General features: G+C 42.7%; 1 protein-coding gene across 2 annotated transcripts in view; it reads right to left on the bottom strand.

The window, feature by feature from the left end:
* Positions 1-6089: 6089 nt before the first annotated feature.
* The window catches only part of Lypd6 (LY6/PLAUR domain containing 6), a 132222-nt gene continuing 117863 nt past the window's right edge, over positions 6090-20448 (bottom strand). For both annotated transcript variants that reach the window (XM_036186050.1, XM_036186052.1), the window contains exons 4-5: positions 10815-10945; positions 6090-8933 (exon numbers count right to left, since the gene is read on the bottom strand). In XM_036186050.1, the coding sequence (XP_036041943.1) occupies positions 8766-8933; positions 10815-10945 (299 nt within the window). In that variant the 3' untranslated portion in view covers positions 6090-8765. The remainder of the gene's footprint in view (positions 8934-10814; positions 10946-20448) is intronic.

Genomic DNA, 20448 nt, shown 5'->3' with positions numbered 1-20448 from the left:
TAAGGTAGCAACAAAAATAATTTTATGGTTGGAGTAAACCATAAACTTGAGGAACTGTATTAAGAGGTCACAGAATTTAGAGAGTTGTGAACCGCTAATATCAAAGCATAAAGAGACATGGTGCTTGCCACCTTTAAAATAAGAAAACAAGTTCACTCATAATTATACTTTTAGGGAGACAGAGAGTGTTAACTGTGGCACTATTTAAAGATCAATGAGTCTTTGTAGACTTTGCTGTGAGTTTGAAATTGTGGGTTGTTGGAGAATATTTGTTTAACTAGGCAAAGATGTGTTACATTTGTTTATGTTACAAGACGAAAGAGAGGGAGACAAGGGGGAAGAGATGAAGACCCCTAGGGGCGCCCAGCCAGCCAGGCAGCTACCAGCCAGGGAAAAAGCCCCAAGGCAAAATATGGATGAAGAGAAACAGGTTAAAATAAGATAAGAGCTATTGGGGCAGGCCTAAGGAAAGGCCAAACAATACTAATTAATAATTAGTCATGATGTGGAAGCTGCTTGGTGGCCCAAAAGAAAGCCTGTTACACTGGGTTCTGAAGTTTTACTCTTCTGATGCTTGCATCCAAGACCAGTATAATGCGTCAGTCTGGGGGTGGATCTGGCATCAGTCATTTGTAAGGCTCTTCTTGAGGGCTCAAGGTGAGCTGCCAGGACAGCACATGGTTCAAGCAGGAGTCAGAGGCTTACCCTGGGTTACCAGCTGCACTAAAGACGAAGTTTAATTCCAAGTTATCACAACCATTAGCCTAACATGTATAGGCTTAACTGTTTCTTATATCTGTGCTTTTTATTATGAGAGTAATATAACCACATTACATAAAAATACTTTTTAAAAAGGAAAACAGGAAGTTATTATCATAACAAGTAATTCAGAGTACTTCGGTTCATTTTCCTTAAGTGTTTTTTTACTGTGTCTTAGCTTCTTGAAGGGTATGACACATTGAACAGAGCATGATGGCGTTCCGTGTTCGTTGACACTGAAAACTTCTTCAGGGCAATCACATTTTACAATGTACTACCAAGTAGATGTATGGTGATTGACTTAACCGCCCCCACTCCTGCCCATTCAGCCTGTCCTGATTGTTTTTGCGTTACAAACGATGCTGTAAGGTACATATTTGATCAGAGCAGTGTTTCTATATTTCAGGCAGTTGACAGAAGTAGGCTTATTAAGTCAGGATAGGTCCATTCACAAAGCCCTTATTCATTCAGCCAAATTACCTCACATAAAAGCTTTAACGATTTACATGACACCCAGCAAGAAACGCTGGCTTCATAGCATTTGGCACTAGAATTGGGGGGAGGGGGGTGTACAAATTTAATATGGGAAAAATGTACCTAAGTAGGTCAGAACTAATAGAAGGGCAGTCTTGGTTTTAACTCTTATTCTGTTACTGACCAGCTCTGATACCCAGAGAAAGCACCCTCTTTTTTCATTGTTTTGGGAATTGACTAATAAATGCTTTCCATACACCTACTATGTTCCAAGCACCGTTTTCAGTGGACATATAAGTAACTTGGGCATTAAAGGAGCAATCTGCAGCTAATTTTTCTGTAGTGGTCTTCACTGAGGGTGCTTCTACAGTCATGATTCTTTACTCCAATGGCTGTGTTTGTTGGCTAGTGATGGCACAACAGAATTGTCAGGAGTAAGGGCGCATTAAAACTTTCTGATGATTTAAGGTAGCCCTAGACCCGACTCAGTCCAGACCTTGAGCTCGGCTGCCACTGTTGACTGAATCAAAGTGATTCTGGCTCTGCAATCCACTGAAATGCACCCAAGGACATGGGTGCTCTGTGGTTTGATCTCTATTTACCATATCTCATGTTCTAGAATGAAAATGTGCTATTAAAGGATCATCTCTTCCTTCCACTCCAGCCTCTTGAAGAAAGTACCACTGGTCACTCCTGCTTTGCCATGTCTGAGAATTAACTCTTATATGTGTGAGAGTTTAGATGGGCCCTTACCCTTCCTTTTGTGAGCTTTCCATTAACCTGTGGACTTTGGTCTTGTATCCTGTGGGCACCCCTGGCTCCATCCATAGGCTTGCCCTCCCTGCAGAGGCCCTGTAAGCTATGTTCCAGCAAGGTCAGTGCCTTTTTGAAGTTACCATTGTGTGAGGTGCTTTCCCAACTGTATCTAAGTTGGACTTGAACTGTTGTCCACTGTGATCAGTAATCTTTCATGCAGCATGCTCTCTTGGATTGTCCTGGTCTTTCAACTTCACCATTTGCTTATGTAAGTACCATGAAGAAAGTGACCTGGCTATCAGGATGAAGAATCTTAAAGATGCTCAAAAGCAGCTTTCCATAGACTAAATGCAGTAACAACCTGACAGTTTGGGGCAGTCTTTGTTTATCCTTTTCATTTAGGGAATATGTGTAAGTGTTATAGCTCTGAAGGGAAAGGTATCCTGGCAGCCAAAGCCAAGGATTACCTTCAGCTCTGTTCCAGTGGGGAACAGCTTCCCCAGGAAAGTGTCACAGTCCTTGCTCCAGGAAAGGTTTCCCTAATGCACATATAACAACTCTGCTCCAGCTGGGAAGGGTTTTCCCAGCAAGGTTGTCACAGCTCTGCTCTGCTTCCCTGGAGTGTAACACTTTGCTCCAAGTTTCCCCAGCCAAGGTGTTATAGTTCTGCACTGCTTCTGCAAGAACCATTACAGCTCTGCCTTGCTCTGTCAAAAGTTGTTACATCTCTTCTGTGGGCTGCTCTTGTGAAAGAAAGTTGTTATAACAAACCTCACTCAAGAGATTTATTGAAAGGGAGGAATCCAGGAGAGTGGCTGCCTCTGCCAGGGTAGAAAAAGGCAGCTCCAAACTGAACAGGTATAGGGCTTGTATCAGATTCTTCAGAGCAGACCTTTCTAAGGTGGAGGTTTTCAGGATAGGGATTGGTAGGATTTCAATTCCTGAGTTTGGGACAAGCTCAGGGATTGGTTGGATTTCCTGCTCAGGGATTGGTTGGTTTTGTGTTCTGGGACTGGTTGGTTTTTGTGCTCAGGGATTGGTTGGAATTCAACCAGTTAGTTAGAGGCAGGATGTATTTCTTTGGCTCTGGCCTCAGGGCCAGGGTTTCTTCCACTAGCCCTTTTTACCCTACAATATGTCCATTGAACAAGGGACTTGGAGACTAATAAAAAGAGATTCCTATTACCTACATTAGTACATCAGTGTTGTTGAGGCGAGCGCCCTCAGAATCCCACTTGCTTCTTGCTACAAGGTACTCTGTGGTGCCTCTGAGTCAGCTAGATGACTTGCTCCAGAAAGCTTTAAACATCAGACAATGGTGGGCCCTAACGGATGATACTATTGGGCATCTGTCAGCCATTAAGCATGAAGGGCTAAAAATCTGGGATGGTTGATCACAACCATTGAAGAGCTTCAGTGAAGAATAGTCAAAACCAACATAGAATTTGGAAAGCTTCACTTTTAAGTTATATTTATCTACAATTAATTATCATCTTTCCCCAAGAGTGACCTCATAGCTGCCCTAAAGTACAACATCTATGATGTTTCAACACATATTATGCAAAATAACTCTTCTGCTTAGCTGAGCTCTTTCTTTGGGATTTGTTATTTTGCCCCAAGTGTCATCTCAGTTCTGGCTGTAGTTTGCAAATCCAACTATAGCCTAGGCTCAACACACCACATTAGTCTACTAAATAATTCATTCCAAATAAAACTTACAGGTTTGTTGTTGTTGTTGTTGTTGTTGTTGTTGTTGTTGTTGTTGGTGGTGGTGGTGGTGTGTGTGTGTGTGTGTGTGTGTGTGCGTGCATGCGTTAATCACCTGATTTTAAAAGTTTGTGGAGGGTCTGACTTTGAATTTCATGGTGGTGTTGGTCAATCCTACATCAAGGAGGGTGTGTTTCTATACAGGACACCTGGTATTTAGGTCAGTGGCAAGACATTCACAGAGTCATTAGCCCAACGTCAAGTTAAGGATGGGCCCAACTCTTCCAAGTATTTAAAAAGCTTCTAAGCTAGGGCTAAGCCTGGTGCTGGCAAGCACCAGAGAGCAAAGCTGAATCAATCCAGCTGAGTCAGGAGGAAGCCCAAAATGTGCTCACCTCCACAATGGTCCACTCAACACCTCTCACCAAAGAATCCCTGCACAAAGCACCCAAGTGTGAGCTCTCTCTTCAAGTAACTCATCTGCTCACATCGTGTGATATAGGCTTCCAACTGTTCGGTCCTTGCCTTACTGCTGAGAGAGGTTGGGTGGGTGCCAAGCCTAATCAGCTAAGAGGTTGTTATTTGGGAAACACAAACACAGCTGAGTAGACAGATATGCTTGGACTCTGGTGCAGGCAGACTGTCACAACAGTCAGGCATCTCTGTAGACAGAGTAGGACCCAGACATTACATTGATTTTGAATCTCTGCAGAAAGGAATGTGTTTATTGAGGTTATACTTTATCGTTAGCTGTTCTGTTCGTTTCCTGGCTGACTCTGGCGTGCTTTTTACTTATGTCCACACTCAGTAGACTTTCTTTATGGATGAACTTTTCCTAATTAGACAACACAATCCCTGGCATCTCTTCAAGTGGGGATGTCAGTGGACTTCTGAACTCTAGTACACATGGTTTAGGAAGGTTAGTTCATAATTCTAGATATACAGTCACCCCTGAAAAAAATATATCCAACTAAATGATATTGTATTGTACAATTTTCCCAAATTGCTCTCTTTAGTTCATGAGCCTGAAAGTGATTATTTCTGAGTGTTTCTCTTCTCAAATTAGGATGGACACCCTTTTATTCAGCTTCCTTGCTTTCTTATAGGAAGGTTTCCCTTTCCAGCTTCTATTCCCTGTCTTGGTGATACTCACGGCACTTCTTAACCTACAGCAAGAGTAAAGAAGAGGGGCACCTCTAAACTGCTTCCTGTTGCCAGTGTTTAATTACTCTGAGCATCACAGAAGGGACACTCAGCAGAATTGGATCCTTAACACAGTCGTGTAGTGTCTGCAGTGACAAATGGTCTGGGTTCTCTGGGGTTCTTTTCTCACGCATAGAAAACAAAGGGGGTAGACCAGATGTTTCCTAATGTTCCTTCCACCTTCAACTCAGCAACCCGAACAATAACTTTCTAGTAAAACTGACAGAGAAAGGGGGAGGCATCATGCATGTCATCCTGATGACATGGAACAAAGTGGAATCAGAGTCTCTTAAGATAAACCACTAGTGTGACCTTCCTTGGACACAGCAAAGCTATAGCTATCAAGTAGTAAATGTGTTCATGTTGATCAATGGAAGCAATGCACAGAGCATTTTAAAGTGTTTCAAAGATAAAATCATACACGAAAGTCAGTATTGTCATTAGAACCAGAAGGAGGACTCTAGAGAAGTCATTTCTCAGACTCCAAATTTTAAATTTCAGTTTGAAATAGCACTACAAAAAATTTACACACAGTTAATTACAAGGACTGCTATTTGCAAAAAGTAAGATTCGAGTTTGCTAACCAAAGAAGCTATGGTTTTAATATTTTACTAACAAGAGTAACACATGAGAATGAAGGCTGGAGTTGAAGCACATCTGGGGAGCTAACAATAACAAGATGGCTCGGTGGGTAAACATTCATGCTTCACAAGCCTGCCAACCGAATTTGAACTGGTGGTGGGTGGGAGAACTGGAATATGTCCTCCGACTTCCATTGGAAGGAGAGAACCAACTCCCAAAAGTTCCCTTCTCACCTTCATACACGTCACATGTGAGTATACACCTACACACACACACACACACACACACACACACACAGAGAGAGAGAGAGAGAGAGAGAGAGAGAGAGAGAGAGAGAGAGATATCTGTGGTTTTTGATTTAACAAAGAAATGTTCAAGGGAAACTGTAGAGCAGATTGAAAAGTTTGATAGTCTTTCCTTTGATTTTCCGAGCACTTACACCTTTGTATGAATCATTTGGCATGAGAGAGTATTTCTCAGGTATGTATTTCTTGACTGGGAAATCTCTGGAAAGTGAGCCCATGAAAGAAGTCCATTGTGGTGCTAAGGCCCTGGTTTGAATATAACTTGGTGTATTAATCACTGATTGACATACACACTATCAGGAAGAAGCTTAAACACACTTAAAATCTTTATTCATTGATTTACAAAGTGTACAATATTTACACTTAGGCATTAATCCCATTTTGACATGGATGTAGAAGGGAGTTTAAAAATAAATATGTGGCACATAGGTTAATATATGCATCATGGCTCTTTGCATGTTAAGCCATCACCAATGGTGAGGTTTAATGGAAAGTTTAAAGTGACAGAATAGTCAGATGGCTAACTTGTCCTGGACCTTCTACATGAATGGCCCCTCCTTGGCTTTTGAAGCTAGGGGTGGTGAGCAAATCACATTCTTTGAAGAGAATTAAACAAAAACCACTTTGAAAGGCATTAGGGATATATGCAGCACATGTGTACAGTGGCTGCCATTATTCCCCTTGAGAACCTTATCCCTGTAAACCAGCCAGGGAGGCTCTAATGTGGTCAGTTCCTTGTCTCTTGATCAGATTGCATGCAGCACTTGGAAAATGTCAGTGAAGTGTGACCATGCACAAAAATGGTACTTGTAGCTATGTACAACATCAAATTCCCATTATCTTAAAGCATCTTTAGATGCAAGTTCAACTGTCTCCTCTTTTCACAAGAGGGATAAATAAGGAAGCCATAACTTTACTCCCCAAAGAAAAAGCATCAACTGGGGACACATGCAAAAGTCATCCTGAGAAGCAGGATGCGCTCTATGGGATAAGATGGGAAAATTCCTATGAAGTCAGGCCTGTAAGTTTGCCTAGCAGAGAAATTCTACTTCCCTTTCTGTTCAAACCTGTCACATCCCACATAAACTAAATCTGAAGGAAAAGGCTTCATCTATTAAACATCTTTGAGCCTCAGGATCTTCATTTGCAAAGCATAAATATGCACTGTTCCTTACAGAATTGCTGTACGGTTATTTGGCCTAACTATGTAAAGTGCTTAGCAAAGTGCCTGGCACGTGCTGATTACACGCCCCTTTTTCCTGTTCTCCACCCCCAATTATAAGCAAGAAATTGATAAGCCTGCCAAACTCTGAATTAAGGCTGTGTGATGCAACTTCAGTGACTTGTATCAGAGTTTCTGCTGTCGGTTCATATTTGGTCCCTGAGGGGGGGGGGGTCTCATTTTATGAGCTCAGGTTCCCTATGCAGGACAGCTGTATCTGAACAACGCAGTGCTCTCCAGCCGGGCATTGCTCCACCAAGTTCCATATCAACACAGCCCAGCACAGATACCTGGGCCAGTGATGGTCTCCATGTAAATAGTTCTGAGACAATGTTTCTGAGCAAACAGTGAGCAAAACCCTTGAAGCAAGCACACAACTCATGCTTGCAGCAAATTAACTTTTCAACATCTGTGCAAGGATCACAGATACCTCTCCATGAATACTGACAAGCTCTAGTATTGTTGAAAACAAGCATTTAAATTTCATATTTTTTTCAGGAAAAAAAAAGAAATTTTTGAAATATATTTTAGTTTTTAGGTTATGGCACACAAAAATAAGTGTCATTTAAAGAATTTATGAAGGAGAAAAAACAATGCAATTTTTAGGTTAAAAAATACTTGATGGATGATGAAAATCTTTTTTACTTCAAAAGAAGAATCTGAGAGAAACAAATACTAACCCTTAGGCCACCATACTACTTATAATCCATCTTCTTCTCATCCTAGCACATAAGTATTCTTATCTTACTGACCTACTGATAATTCAATTAGGAACTTTCTTCCTAAAGTCACTTGGTTTTGGAAGGAGAGGGCTCTTTGGCAATAATACTATGGACAGTGAAAGAATTTTGCTTAGCCATTTCCGGGTCTTCAAAATGAACTCAGACTAACCTCCACAAAGCTCCTTTTTATTCTGAAGTCCTTTCTCTAACTAGTTTATCTATATCTGAATGGAATGCAACACCTGGAGAAAGGAATCCCATCTCACTTTATGACTCTGTAGATGCTACTGGCCCAGCTGGAAACCAGGAAGGAAGCCTGATTAGTTCTCACAGCAAGACCAAGCTCTCCAGTTCTAAGAAGGGAGAAACTTGCTCTTGTGGATGCTAATTTCATCACGATCTTTCTCTCATCACTTCTGCAAATACAACCAACTTTTATGATTGCCTTTTTTTGTCTTCTACCAAGAGCGGAAGGAACATGTTTCCACTATGTTAAGATAAGAAGGCCAGGGAAATTAAATTGAGCAAAGCACTTGCTACTCTTCCAGGGATTCCATCAAAATCTCAAAGAAATTATTCCATTTATTTTGGATTTAAAGTTTTAAAATTCTAAAACCATAGGTGAAGCTGTGATTTGCATTAAGCTAGTGGTTCTTTACTTTCCTCCTGAAAAATGAACACTGTTTGCATCCATGGCTTATTTCTCACATCTCAGAGGGTCCAGGATCTCCGGCAGCTCATGAATGGATTCCGCAGACATGAATAAATGCAGAACTCTTTCTTGGAGCAACATCACAGGCTTGTGGTACAGAAATCAGGGTGGTCCATATCAGGGACAGGCTGACTTAGGTGGGGCCTTGGTTAGGCTGAAAATGAGGGCATCGAAGCAATGCTTGTTCTTCGTGGGAATGGGAATGCCTGGCTGTGACAATGTCCTGGGGGTGCTGTGTCACTACTGCCAGGCCAATGACTCATGCATGACTATGGGCCACAGGGGAACCCACAGAGCTCGACTACATTTGGTGGAGAGTGCTGCTATAAGGTGAGTCCTAGCCACACCCACAAGCAGGACACAATCACTGACACACAGTGTGGGTGCCCATTTGTCTGATTTATAGGTGACGTTGTGGCAAATGTGGCATCAGTTTCATTTCGAGGGAGTGGTAGATTGCAGATATTTCCTTCGCAGCAGGAAGTGCAGATCTGAAAGAAAGAGAAAATCAAGGGTCAAGAGAAGCCAGCCTGTTTCAGAAGGAGGCGGGACATCGGAAGGAACAGTCTACCTCCTGGCAAGTGAGAACTGTCTGTTCTACAAAAGGACCACCTCCTGACATTCACGAAGGGCAAGAATAATATCCCATCTAGAAGCAGCATGCTCTGAATGGAAAATTCCAGCCTCCATTTCAGGGGACCTTTGCTCTGTTTCTGCCACCTCACCTGTGCTAGCTGCTAGGCTTCACCGTCCTCTAAGACAACAGTTCTCCTGCCTCTAAACTGGGAATTGTGAACATTGCCTTCCTTCCTGAAACAGGCTCTTCCTGACAAGAGGAAGTAACTGTTAAGAGGGTAAAACTTCCTCTATGAGATTTTCACAATGAGGATAAAGTAGCAATGACTCCAGTCATGGGAACCTGAATGTTTACCCTCATTAGTACTATGGGTATAGTTAACTCCGTTCTCTTGAGTGGGAGACATTTGAAAGATTTTCATTTATTCAATTACTCTTGCTTTATAATACTTTACCCTTGAATCATAGGAAAGAAGCGAACCCAAGGGTTCACTGGCAGAAGTTATTTTGGGCCATGGCTACCCACTGTGTTGACCAGCCACCCAACTGGGAGTTTGTTAGACATGCAGAATCTCACACCATACCCAGCACCTGGAAGACTAGAATCTGAATATTAACAAAATCCCAGATGAATCCGATTCATAAGGTGGTTATTGTCCTACAGTCACTAGTCAGGAGAGATGTAAACCTTTGGCCACAACCAGCACAAGTCCCCAGAATAGCATAATGTTGAGAAGAGAGACTAGCGGTTAGGAGTGAGTTTAAATTCCAGTCTGTCTTTCTCATACTAGCTGAGTAACACAAGCAATGGATGGACACATCTTCAGATTCCCAGAGCTCCTCGGGGTGGGGGTGAGGGGGAGGTGGGGAGTGGGGTGGGGGTAGGGGGGAATCACAATAATGCCGGAGAGCCAAGCCCAGCTTGCTGGAGTGGTCAGAGAATAACCTTGATTTGACCTTTCTTCAAACTAGTAACAAGTAGACAGACGGTGTTCTGAGTTTTAATTCTTAGTGAATTTGAGAAGCAGCTTAAAAAAATCGTCTCTGCTTTTTGTGAATGAAAGCAGCCCTTAGCGACAATGCTGTTCCAGGGTAGTAAGAAAAGGAGTTTCCCTGAAGCCCAGAGAGATGGTCTGACAGGTGGGCAGATGTCAAGTAAAGGCCAAATCGTGACAAATGCAGACCCCACGGTCAGCACTGAGACACTGCAGGAAAAGTGGGACTCTCGGGATAGCAATACCATCTCCTTCCTAGACATCCCAACACTCACTGTACACAGATGCTCTGTATACAGGCACCAGCCAAAGTCTAAGGGGAACAAATCCACAAGAGTGCCTTTCCTATCACCTATGCAATGACTCTGGTGCCACTGGAGCACGTCCCTAAACTGGGACCCCAACAGTGACACATGCACCCTCACTCTACAGGAAGTTATCAAAATAGATTGCCTCTTGCTGCCTCAGGTGGAAGACTTGGAGTACCTGCCATGCTCTACCAAGATGGGTATGAGTGGTCCCTGACCCTCTCCTTTCAGGACTCATTCTGAGTGAAGAAAAAGCCTATGATAGTCTTCAGCATCCTCTTTACATGTGCTTATACACTCTATCTGTTTGTCCTTAGCCCTGCTACAAACTGGTATTCTCCTAAAGCAAACAGGGAAGCAAGCACATTTTCACAGCCATGTAAAAACAGTGAGGCAGACTACATAGGGAATGGGTGGTGGGGGGAGGGAGCTCTGCTAATGAGCCCTGGGGAATCCAGTAAAGGGAGCAGGAAGAATTAATGCTTTCCCAGACCTTGTGGCCTTCATGCTCCGAGTCTCGACAGCCTGTGGATAAGCAGTCTTCCAGGGGGACACAGCGTTTGGTGACAGAGATGCTGTTTCCTGTGACTTCCATGGTGTGCTGAGTGTAGCAGTATCTGGTGTCTGTCAGGAGAAAATAACCCTTAATTGAGATGGGAAATGCAAGCCCCATCTGACTGAAAAGAACACGGCGGACTGCCTTCCTGCATGCCCCTGAAATTCATTTTACATGAAATGCTCTAAAGGCAACAGATGATGGCTGAGGGAACCAAATCCCAAAGGAAGCAGCTCTCCCAACACCCATCAAATGACTCAGATGCCAATGAAGGCTTTTCCTAAACGGGGAACCCCAATAATGAAACAATCCTCCACTTTATAGAAAGTTATCAAAATAAACTGTCTCCTGCGTCTTTAGCTGATGACTCTGAGTGTCTGCCACGCTCTACCAAGGTGATTCCCAGGAAGGTATGACAATACATAGGATGGACACAACCTCCATGCTAAGATCCACTTCACCATGGCAGAGGGACAGCCTTCTGCAGAACACTGGTCTCTGTCCATCACAATCTGTCCAAACCAAGACATACTAGCATAACTTGGTGCCACTCCACACATTTTACCATTGCCCTTATTTTTGTTTTTAGGGGATGTGTGGTTCAGATGGCTGCTTATAGGTAGTGATAACTGTAGTGATTTTTCAAGCAGATGGAGGAGTGATCTAAAAGAAAAGTGGGAGGGGGTAACAACAGGTTTTCAGAGGATGGAAGGTTATAGTTGTGTGTGTGTGTAAAGTGTTGGGAGCCGTGCAGCCTAGTCTCTGATCAGCATATGTCTACCTGTCCAAAGGGTTTCCCCTGGGCAAGGCACCTGTGGAAACACTCTCACTTGGCAAGGACCAGCAGTCCACAGGACAGCGCAGGAATTTGGAAAATTTGTGTGGCTTGCAGGCTCTTTTCTCTCTCATTATGTTGGTGATTCTTTGGGCGGTTTCCGTTTTACTTGGTCAGTCACACATGCAACAGCTGTCATTTCCCTGGAAATCCTGGTCTTTCTCCAATATTTTCCTCTAAGAATCAGCAGGGGGCTAATGCTTCTCAAATCTCTTATCTGGAATTCCTAGCTATAGCTCCCAATCCTGGGAACTTTTCTAGCTCAATAGAGACAGTTAGGTACATATGAGAAAACACTTGGAACATTAACCATGTCTCACAATTCTGGAAAGGAGAGTAAGATACATACACACACACACACACACACACACACACACACACACACACACACACACACACACAGTATAGGGAAAAAGCCCCAAGAATACACATAGTGCCAACTGTTGAGAGTAAGGTCCCTGAACACCAAGATATAGAATCAATGATAAGATCTAGTATGATCCAATGGGGGAAAATGTAGCATACAATATGGGATGGAGAGATTCATCTTTATCATACACAAGAGTTTATATTGGTGGAAGAAGTATGGTACAGTGAGATGGGAAAGGAGTGCCTTATCAACGCCTGCCTTTTACAGAGAAAGTGAGACATGGGACCCTCGTGTAGAAAAGGGAACTGTAAAAAAGCGTATGTTGTAGACATGAACGAATTGTTTGGGTTTGAATATTGTTGTCCTTAAAGCATTGTGTCCATGTCTGATACTTTTTAACTTTGTAATCCACGTAGCTGCCAGCTGATGTAAGTGCTGCGAGAGCAGGGTGTGTCTGGCTCGATATTTAATGAAGCCTGCAAAAATGCTGAACTCTGTGTCTAGAATAAGGTTATGCAGTGGGTAAGAAAGTGTATTTGGGGAAGCACAAAGGAGAACAATGGAGACTTTCATAATGATTGTGATGTATTTCTTAAAATAGGATGCATTTCTTAAAAGTCAAAAATAGGACTCAATAATAGAGCTGTTCATGTAACTGTGGTAAGAAAAACTCTGCTTAAGTATAAATAAAGATGGCTTGAATGCAATCCACCTGGTGGCCAGAATTTTCCCCATCTCAGGACCTGTACCCAAGCTGAGCCTGGACCCCAGCAGTAAAGTATTTCCACATAACATCAGAAGAATTAGAAATAGATCCATTTTGTTGGACAAAAATGACTCTTCACCAAAAACAAAAACAAAACAAATAAACAAAAACCAAAAACTTGGCCACAAGAACAGACAGACCTAGGACCTAGAATGTTCACTATACACTAAGGTCTCCAAATCTGGGGAACTTATTTCTCTTCCTCTGATTTCCATGTCCCTCTGTCAGATGCTAACCACTATGGCAGTCTATAGCCCCTCTTCATCTTGAGAAGAACACTTGAGATTTCTTCCAGAGTTTCACGGAGAATTGAAAAAAAAAAAAAAATGACAGCACCAATGTAAGGATTTACAGCCTGCAGGCAGCATGCAGCTCTGTAAGCCTGAGTGTAGGAGAGTGCTCCAGCCCCGCCTTCACATTATAAGAGAATGAATAATTCTTAAGAAGTGTCACTCAGCTGTTTTTCATCCATATCTTGGCTCTAACTCTACATGCTTTATACATTTGGGGTATTTAGTTGCTAATATGGAATTATGGCCTATGGAATTATTTATTAGGCAATAAAAATTTCCCCATCAGACTCTGTCATGATTTTGGCAGCTTTTTACCAAAGAGCTAACATTCAAAGAAGAAAGCGTAAGATATTAGGTCCCAGGAATGAGCTAATATAGACCACACTGAGACATCCAGAAAATCATGCAAACTCGAGGGTTTAAATGTCTTCCTAGATATGCTCACCTCCCAGCACCCAGAATCATCTCCGAAGCTGACCAATGGCAGCTCCTTTCCCAGGGTGACGCTGTTGGGGATGTTTATTCCCCATCTGGGGTGCTGTCTCCAAAGTGCACTTTGCCTGGAATTCTGTTTCCTGGAGTCAGACTGAGGCAGTCTCCAGCCAGTCCAGGGTCCTGTGGAGTTCTTAGGGATTAGGGTAAGTGAGGTCATCTGGGGGTGAATAGTTAAAAGCATTACACCTGGCAAATCCCCCCCCCCCACAAGCCCTAGCTTCTAATTAAAGGTGGAGGTGACTGGCTATTGGATGATGAGGGGGCGGGTTTCTCATCTGCCTGTTTGGCAGGCTTTAAGAAATGAAGACCAGAGGCCTAAGGGATTTACCCCATCTTCCAAAGAGGGCTGCTTTACCTCTTTGGCATCATAGGATGGACATTTATGGTCATGATGGGGACACCTCTCCCACTCCCAGCTTCAAATGCTGTAGAAAGCAATAAAAGCAGGAATGTTCTTATCTCCTGGCTCAGCTTTGTGCAGGCAACTTGAGCAGCTGCCAGAGGTGGTGCAGCTAGAATGAAAATGTACTATCACACCCAGCTGGAATAAGTAAATCACTACAAGCTCCAGTTTGGGAAACGAGGTTTGAACCTCAAGGAATGAATGATCTGGTTTGAAAGATAAGATAACAATTGGTGAACTTGATGCAACTACTTTTTCTTATTTTTTTCTCTCAATTTATCAATAGGAGGTTTATTCCTTCAAATTCAAGTGGTTCCGGTTCCAGCAACTGATTAAAATATTTTTTCAGGAAAGTGTGCAAAACTCTAACATCTAATAAACTAATGTTTGTCTTTCTGTGGTGAGGGGAAAATGGAGTTCATTGAAAACGTTGGGAAAGAATTTTTCCCAAAACACCATCAAGTGTAATCCATGAAACAAAGATGTGTTGAGAACATGGCTATCACCTCCTATAGTAAAAACCTTCATTTTCTGAAACAGCAGTTTCTCAAAGGCATCCATTCCACTTTCTAACTTGCAAAGCCCTAGGTGAGTCATGAAATGTTAATGCAGAAAAAGCTTCTACAGTTAAATATGGTTTTAAGATGCTCAAATAAAGTTGAAGTGGTTTCACTGGTGCACATTTTATGAGCGCCTTCAATATGTACTGTGATCTGGGATCTCCAAGGGTGTGTTGGGGCTCACAGATGGAATTTCCTGAGCAGAACCAGGTGAACCACATGTGGCTTATCACTGAGCTGGAGCAGTGATCAAAACTGAGTTTAGTCACAGAGCATGGCTCTCTATGCATTCTGAAGAATCCTGGGGTTGGTAATGAGGTTATATGAGAATCAAGCCTGCTGATAACTTCACACTAAAAGGATTTCAAAGGCTTTTATCTAACAGATAAAAGATGGATTTGAATTTCTACCAGGTTACTTTCTGCCGCTAAAATCTCATATTCTGCAACTGCATAGATTTCCCAGAGGTTGAGAAGTCAAACTCTTTGACTCATAGTAAAGTCAGAAATGGGAAAGACAGCTTAATCAATAGCTGAAAAATACATATATTTTCCACAATTCTCTCTGTATATGTGTTTCTATCTGTTCCTCTCTCTCCTTAGCCACATTTTGAAATTTACAACCAGTTCAGGGCTAAAATGCATTTTCACTGACCAACAGAATTTCCAATAAAAGAAACTGCTTCAACAAACTATACATGGAATTATTAGAATTAAGTCATTACATGTGCCTGTGTCAGAGGAAAACATTCCCGCATTGCCCTGTGATTCTCTGTGGTTCTGCTAGTTTGGCTTTTACATAAAGATATATCATTTTTAAAGCAATACTAGGAAATAATTGCTGGGGTACAAGAAAATGAATGGGAAGCAAAGAATTATAACAGCAGCATTCCAAATTATATTAGAAACCAAAGGGCTAGTGGCCCCTGCCTGCACACTCCTGCTTAGCTTCTTATTGTGCATTTACTCAGCACCCCACATCTATGTGGCTGGCTGGGCAGTGACTGCTACCCTGAGGGCCAGAGGTGCAGGATCTCAGAGGTGCAGGATCTCTGCATTCCTACTCTACTGTTGAATCGCCTTGATGGGATTTCCCACCTAGACTTCAGAGCTATGTCTTCCAGGTCGTCTCTTGTCTCTGCTCCTCTCCCTTCCAATGCTTGTTTTAACCAGAATGTAGACACTCTCTCATGCTTTGTCCTTGAACCTCTTTTCACTTAAGGGACCTCCTCAAACTTCTGCTTCTACATCTTTAGTCTCTGTCTTCCATCTATCTCCTGGACACTGCCAGTGCCACATCACACCTCACTTGTCTGTAACAACAACAACAACACCAACAACAAAATGTCTCCCACCTGATTATCTTCATATGTGTCAACCTCAGGAAGGCACCACCTGGAATGTGACACCTCTTTCTTCCCATTAACTGTGAACCAAAAATGCTGAAACAGCTCAGATTTCTTTCCTATGACAAGACTTCATCAGGTCCTGGTTCGGATCTGAGTTACATTCCAGAAAATTGAGAAGTGCGTACAATTTGAACTCCCTTTTAAGTAATGAATATTTATGTTCACTTAAAGAGCCTGGAGACATTGGCTTGATTGTTATGAATGTACAGATGAACTCCCATACATCTATCTTCATGGCTGATACTCCAGCCATCACTGTAAACAATCTCATTAAAACTTGGCAAAAATCTTGTAAAAATAAGGCCTCCCTTACAAATCTAATGCCATTTCATGTGGAATTGTTTCCATGTCAGAAGGTGTGAAGTGCTGGATGTGTGGATGTCTCTAGACAGGAAGACAGAACAGAAGCTGGAGGGGGCTGAAAGCTGACAGACTGCAAATGTCTGGACCAGTGCTTCTCAACCTTCCTAATGCTGCGACCCTTTAATACAGTTCCTCATATTGTGGTGACCCTCAACCATAAAATTATTTTCATTGCTACTTCATAGCTGTAATTTTGCTATTGTTATGAATCATCATGTAAATATCTGTGTTTTCTGATGGTCTTAGGTGAACCCTGTTAAAGGGTTTTCCAATCCCCCCAAAGGGGTCATGACCCACAGGCTGAAAACCACTGTATCCTTCCTGACACATCTATTAAGCTCTGTGGATCCCTGAGGCCCAGTTCTCTTTTCCCTTCCAATCTATTCTCTTCCTGCTCTTCAGACTGAGTACTTTCTATGGTTCTGCTTTCAAATCACTGGCTCTTTTCTTTGTTGCCTCAACTCCTTTGGGGTACCCAATGAACATTTTTATTTCAAGTATAGCCATGTTTTTTTCACATTCATAAATTTTCATTTGGCTCCTCTCATATTTTCTATTTCTTTTATATGTTCAATGTAATTACAATTATTGAAGCATTTCTTTTTTATTGTCAGTGACTTAAACTCTTCTTCAGGTAATTCTCTATCTCTACCTCAGTTTGGTATTCATTTGCAATAGATGGGATCTGTAGAGTCCCTCAAAAGCCCACGTGTTAAAGACTTGCTCACCAGCCCCTGGCATTACTAGGAGGTAGTGGAGGATTTAAGAATCAAATGAAGTGTGTGAGGGAGCTAGGTCATCAAGGCATGTCTCTATCTCCAGCTGTCGCTGCCTACCACCACCACGGTAAGATGGGCATCTTGTTCTATCGTGGCTCCCAGCTGAAGGCCTGAAATCAACAGGGCCAACTAACCAACTAACTAACCTAACTAACTAACTAACTAACTAACCAAGTAGCATTCAAATCTCCAAAGCTGTGAACCATGGTAAAGCTCTCCTGTTTTTAATGTTAATTGTGTCAGATACCTGTTATGTTCTCCATTCAATTTGAGCTCTTTCTGGCTACAAAAGTCTGATGAAAGCACAGAAAAGCTTCTGGAATCCAGAGGATTTGAAGAACAAGGAACCAGGGAAGAGAAAAGCTCATTCAGTTGGGCTTGACCTGGTCCCCTCTTGGGGCATCTGCTAAGTCAGAAACCCACAGGTGTAGAGGCTGCGAAGCCAAGCAAAAAGTGCTGCCCAGGGGTACAGAAGCAGGGCAGAGTTTTAGTCCATGTCCAGGTGGGTGGGGTGAACAGACCCAGTTCACAGCCAACCGGGCCACAAGGAGAGAGGGGAGGCTGACAGGCTCAGAGTAGATGTCAAGGTTGGAGATTTAACTCAGTGGTAGAGCGCTTACCTAGCAAGCGCAAGGCCCTGGGTTCGATCCTCAGCTCAAAAAAAAAAAAAAGTACTATGGACTTCTAGCTTCTGCTATTTCTGTCAATAGGAAGTTTGGGCAACATTGTGTGTAGCCAATGTTTGCACACACAGATGGCGAGAGTCTAAGGACTTTAAAAAAACAAAAACAAAAACACAAAGCATTAGGCAATATTTGGTAAAGCTGATGCTTGCACGCCCATGCCGGGCAACCATACTTCCTGAATAGACCTGTCAGGAATACATATGTGCATGTACCAAAAGACACAGAGAAGAATAGTTATGCTCTTTAAAAGTGTGCACAGTCCAAATGCCTACCATAGCAGAATAGATCAATTTTTTGTGTATTCACGTGATGATCTTCTAAACATCTATGAGAAAGACTTACTTTGCAGCTCACATAACACTATGACTTTGCGCTTACTATTGTTTGAAAACACAGAATACATACCATAGAGCCACATTTACACAGAACTCAGTGGCCTTTATGGGGGTGAGATGTAATGACTGAAAGATCTGTAGGGTTTCAGGGCTTCACATAGGTGGTAGACATGCAGAACCTTAACTTCGTAAAGATAACAAGGTATTCACCTACAATTGTTCTTCCATCTATAGCCTAACATTTAAGGTTTCTTTAAAAGGTGGTCATTTAGGGCTGGAGAGAAGGCTCAGAGGTTAAGAGCACTTACTGCTCTTCCAGAAGTCCTGAGTTCAATTCCAGCAACCACATGGTAGCTCATGACCATCTACAATGAGATCTGGCACCCTCTTCTGTATACATAATAAAAAAATTTTTTTTTTTAAAAAGGTGGTCATTTAGCCAGGCGGTGGTTGTGCATGCCTTTAATCCCAGAACTTGGGAGGCAGAGGCAGAGGCAGACAGATCTCTGCAAGTTTGAGGCCAGCCTGGGCTACAGAGTGAGTTCCAGGAAAGGCAAAAAACTACACAGAGAAACCCTGTCTTGAACTCCCACCTCCCAAACGTGGTCATTTAAAACCTCCATTTAGCATGGCAGTCTATGAAAAGAGGGAGCATCTAAACATCAATCTCATTCCTCAGCAGCCAGAGGTGCTGGATACTATACCTTTGTAGATGCACAAATGAACTCTTTAGAAGGGGAAGGATCCCTAGAGCGCACACTTAGTAAGATCCTGAGTTTCCTACCCTGGGAAGTTTCAAAGCCTTAAGTTAATATGGGACTCAGAAGGTTACATCCTAAATGAAAAGTTTCCCAAAATAAAGAAAAAAAATCTCACTCTTATTTTAAGTAAATCAGAAAAAGGATGCCCCAGGGACTGGCCTGGCTAAGACGTGATGAAAATAAAGAAGCTCCTAGAAAGATGGCGCCACAAGCTTCTCTCCAGCCAAACTGGGAATCTCATTCTATTTCCTGCTGTACCAATGTCCCCACCAGATCAGAAAGAACCACCAAGGGACATTTCGTCACTGACTCACTTTCTCAAGAAACAGTGGCCAGCTGAGAAACTGGGAGCAGAAGACATGTTTCCTATCTTAGTATTTCCTTCTGCTATGCTACTAGATTTTGTCTCAGGGGAGGCAGCAACATCCCCCCCAGGAAGGGACAGAACATTCCCAGGTTCAGTCTTCTGAACTGACATTGAACCCACAGACTCTTACTAAACACTTGCATAGTTCCTCTCTGAACAAAGAGACATCATGGGCAAAGCTGACCCAGATCTCAGCTCCTATTTTACATCATCTGTTCCTTCAGAAACAGGTCTCTTGTATAATATGAGCTCAGTGTCCTCTTTGTTTATAGAAATCAAGAAGAAGCAACCAGGTTTGAAAGGAATGTGATGAGCTTAGAGATGCAGCACAACATGCTGCAACAGGGACCAGTTATGGAGGGCATCTTAGAGTCTTCTTTCTGGAACAGAAGTTACCGGGAATCTGTAAGTGTCAGAGGCAACATTACGTGATGGAGGAGGACATTCCTACTTTCTCTCCTTCTGAGAGGAAGCTGCAGCCAGCCTGAAGCAGTGAGGTGCGCAGCTAGCTAACGTGCCACTGCGCTAGGGAAGAGTCCAGTCAGGGCCAGGCTTCCTTGAGGTCCACTGGACCAGTGTGGATTCACAGCCAAGGGTTCAGCTTTTGAAAACTTGAGATTTAGTCGTCCCCCAAACAATGGGTGTGCAGCCTCACTCCACCTAGACCAGATCAAACGCTCACACACGGAATCAGCTTTTTCACCTTCAACAGGTAATGTTCACACCTTGTGATGATGAAAACCTAGTTAAGCATGTCACAAAATAAGCACACAATGATGCAGAGATGCCACAGGGAGCGCCATGCCTTTCCACAGTAGCTGGGCAGCAGCCCTCACAAAGCCCATTGGCCTCCTATAGTTGCTTTATGTTCATAGTAAGCAGATCACACAAATGCAAGAAGGCTGGGTAAACTGCATGTCAGTAACATGGCTCTTAGTTTTATTCATAGACACCCACATAACCCAGACTTAGAAACACAAGAGTCCTGACTTTCACCTCTTCTCGGGCTCAAGCTTTAGTTCCCACCCTTCACCAAGGCTCAAACGTTCTCAAAACAGCAGTGCTGGACTTTCTGCTGTCTATGAATTCGTCTTTGATATAGACACACTGCCTCCTACTCTCAGTTCTCTCCCGTCCATTGGGCACATAT

This window comes from Onychomys torridus, chromosome 4, assembly GCF_903995425.1.
Source record: "Onychomys torridus chromosome 4, mOncTor1.1, whole genome shotgun sequence".
Classification (NCBI taxonomy): Eukaryota; Metazoa; Chordata; class Mammalia; order Rodentia; family Cricetidae; genus Onychomys; species Onychomys torridus.
Note: the sequence above shows the minus strand (reverse complement) of the source record. Positions and strands in the feature narration are given on the sequence as shown.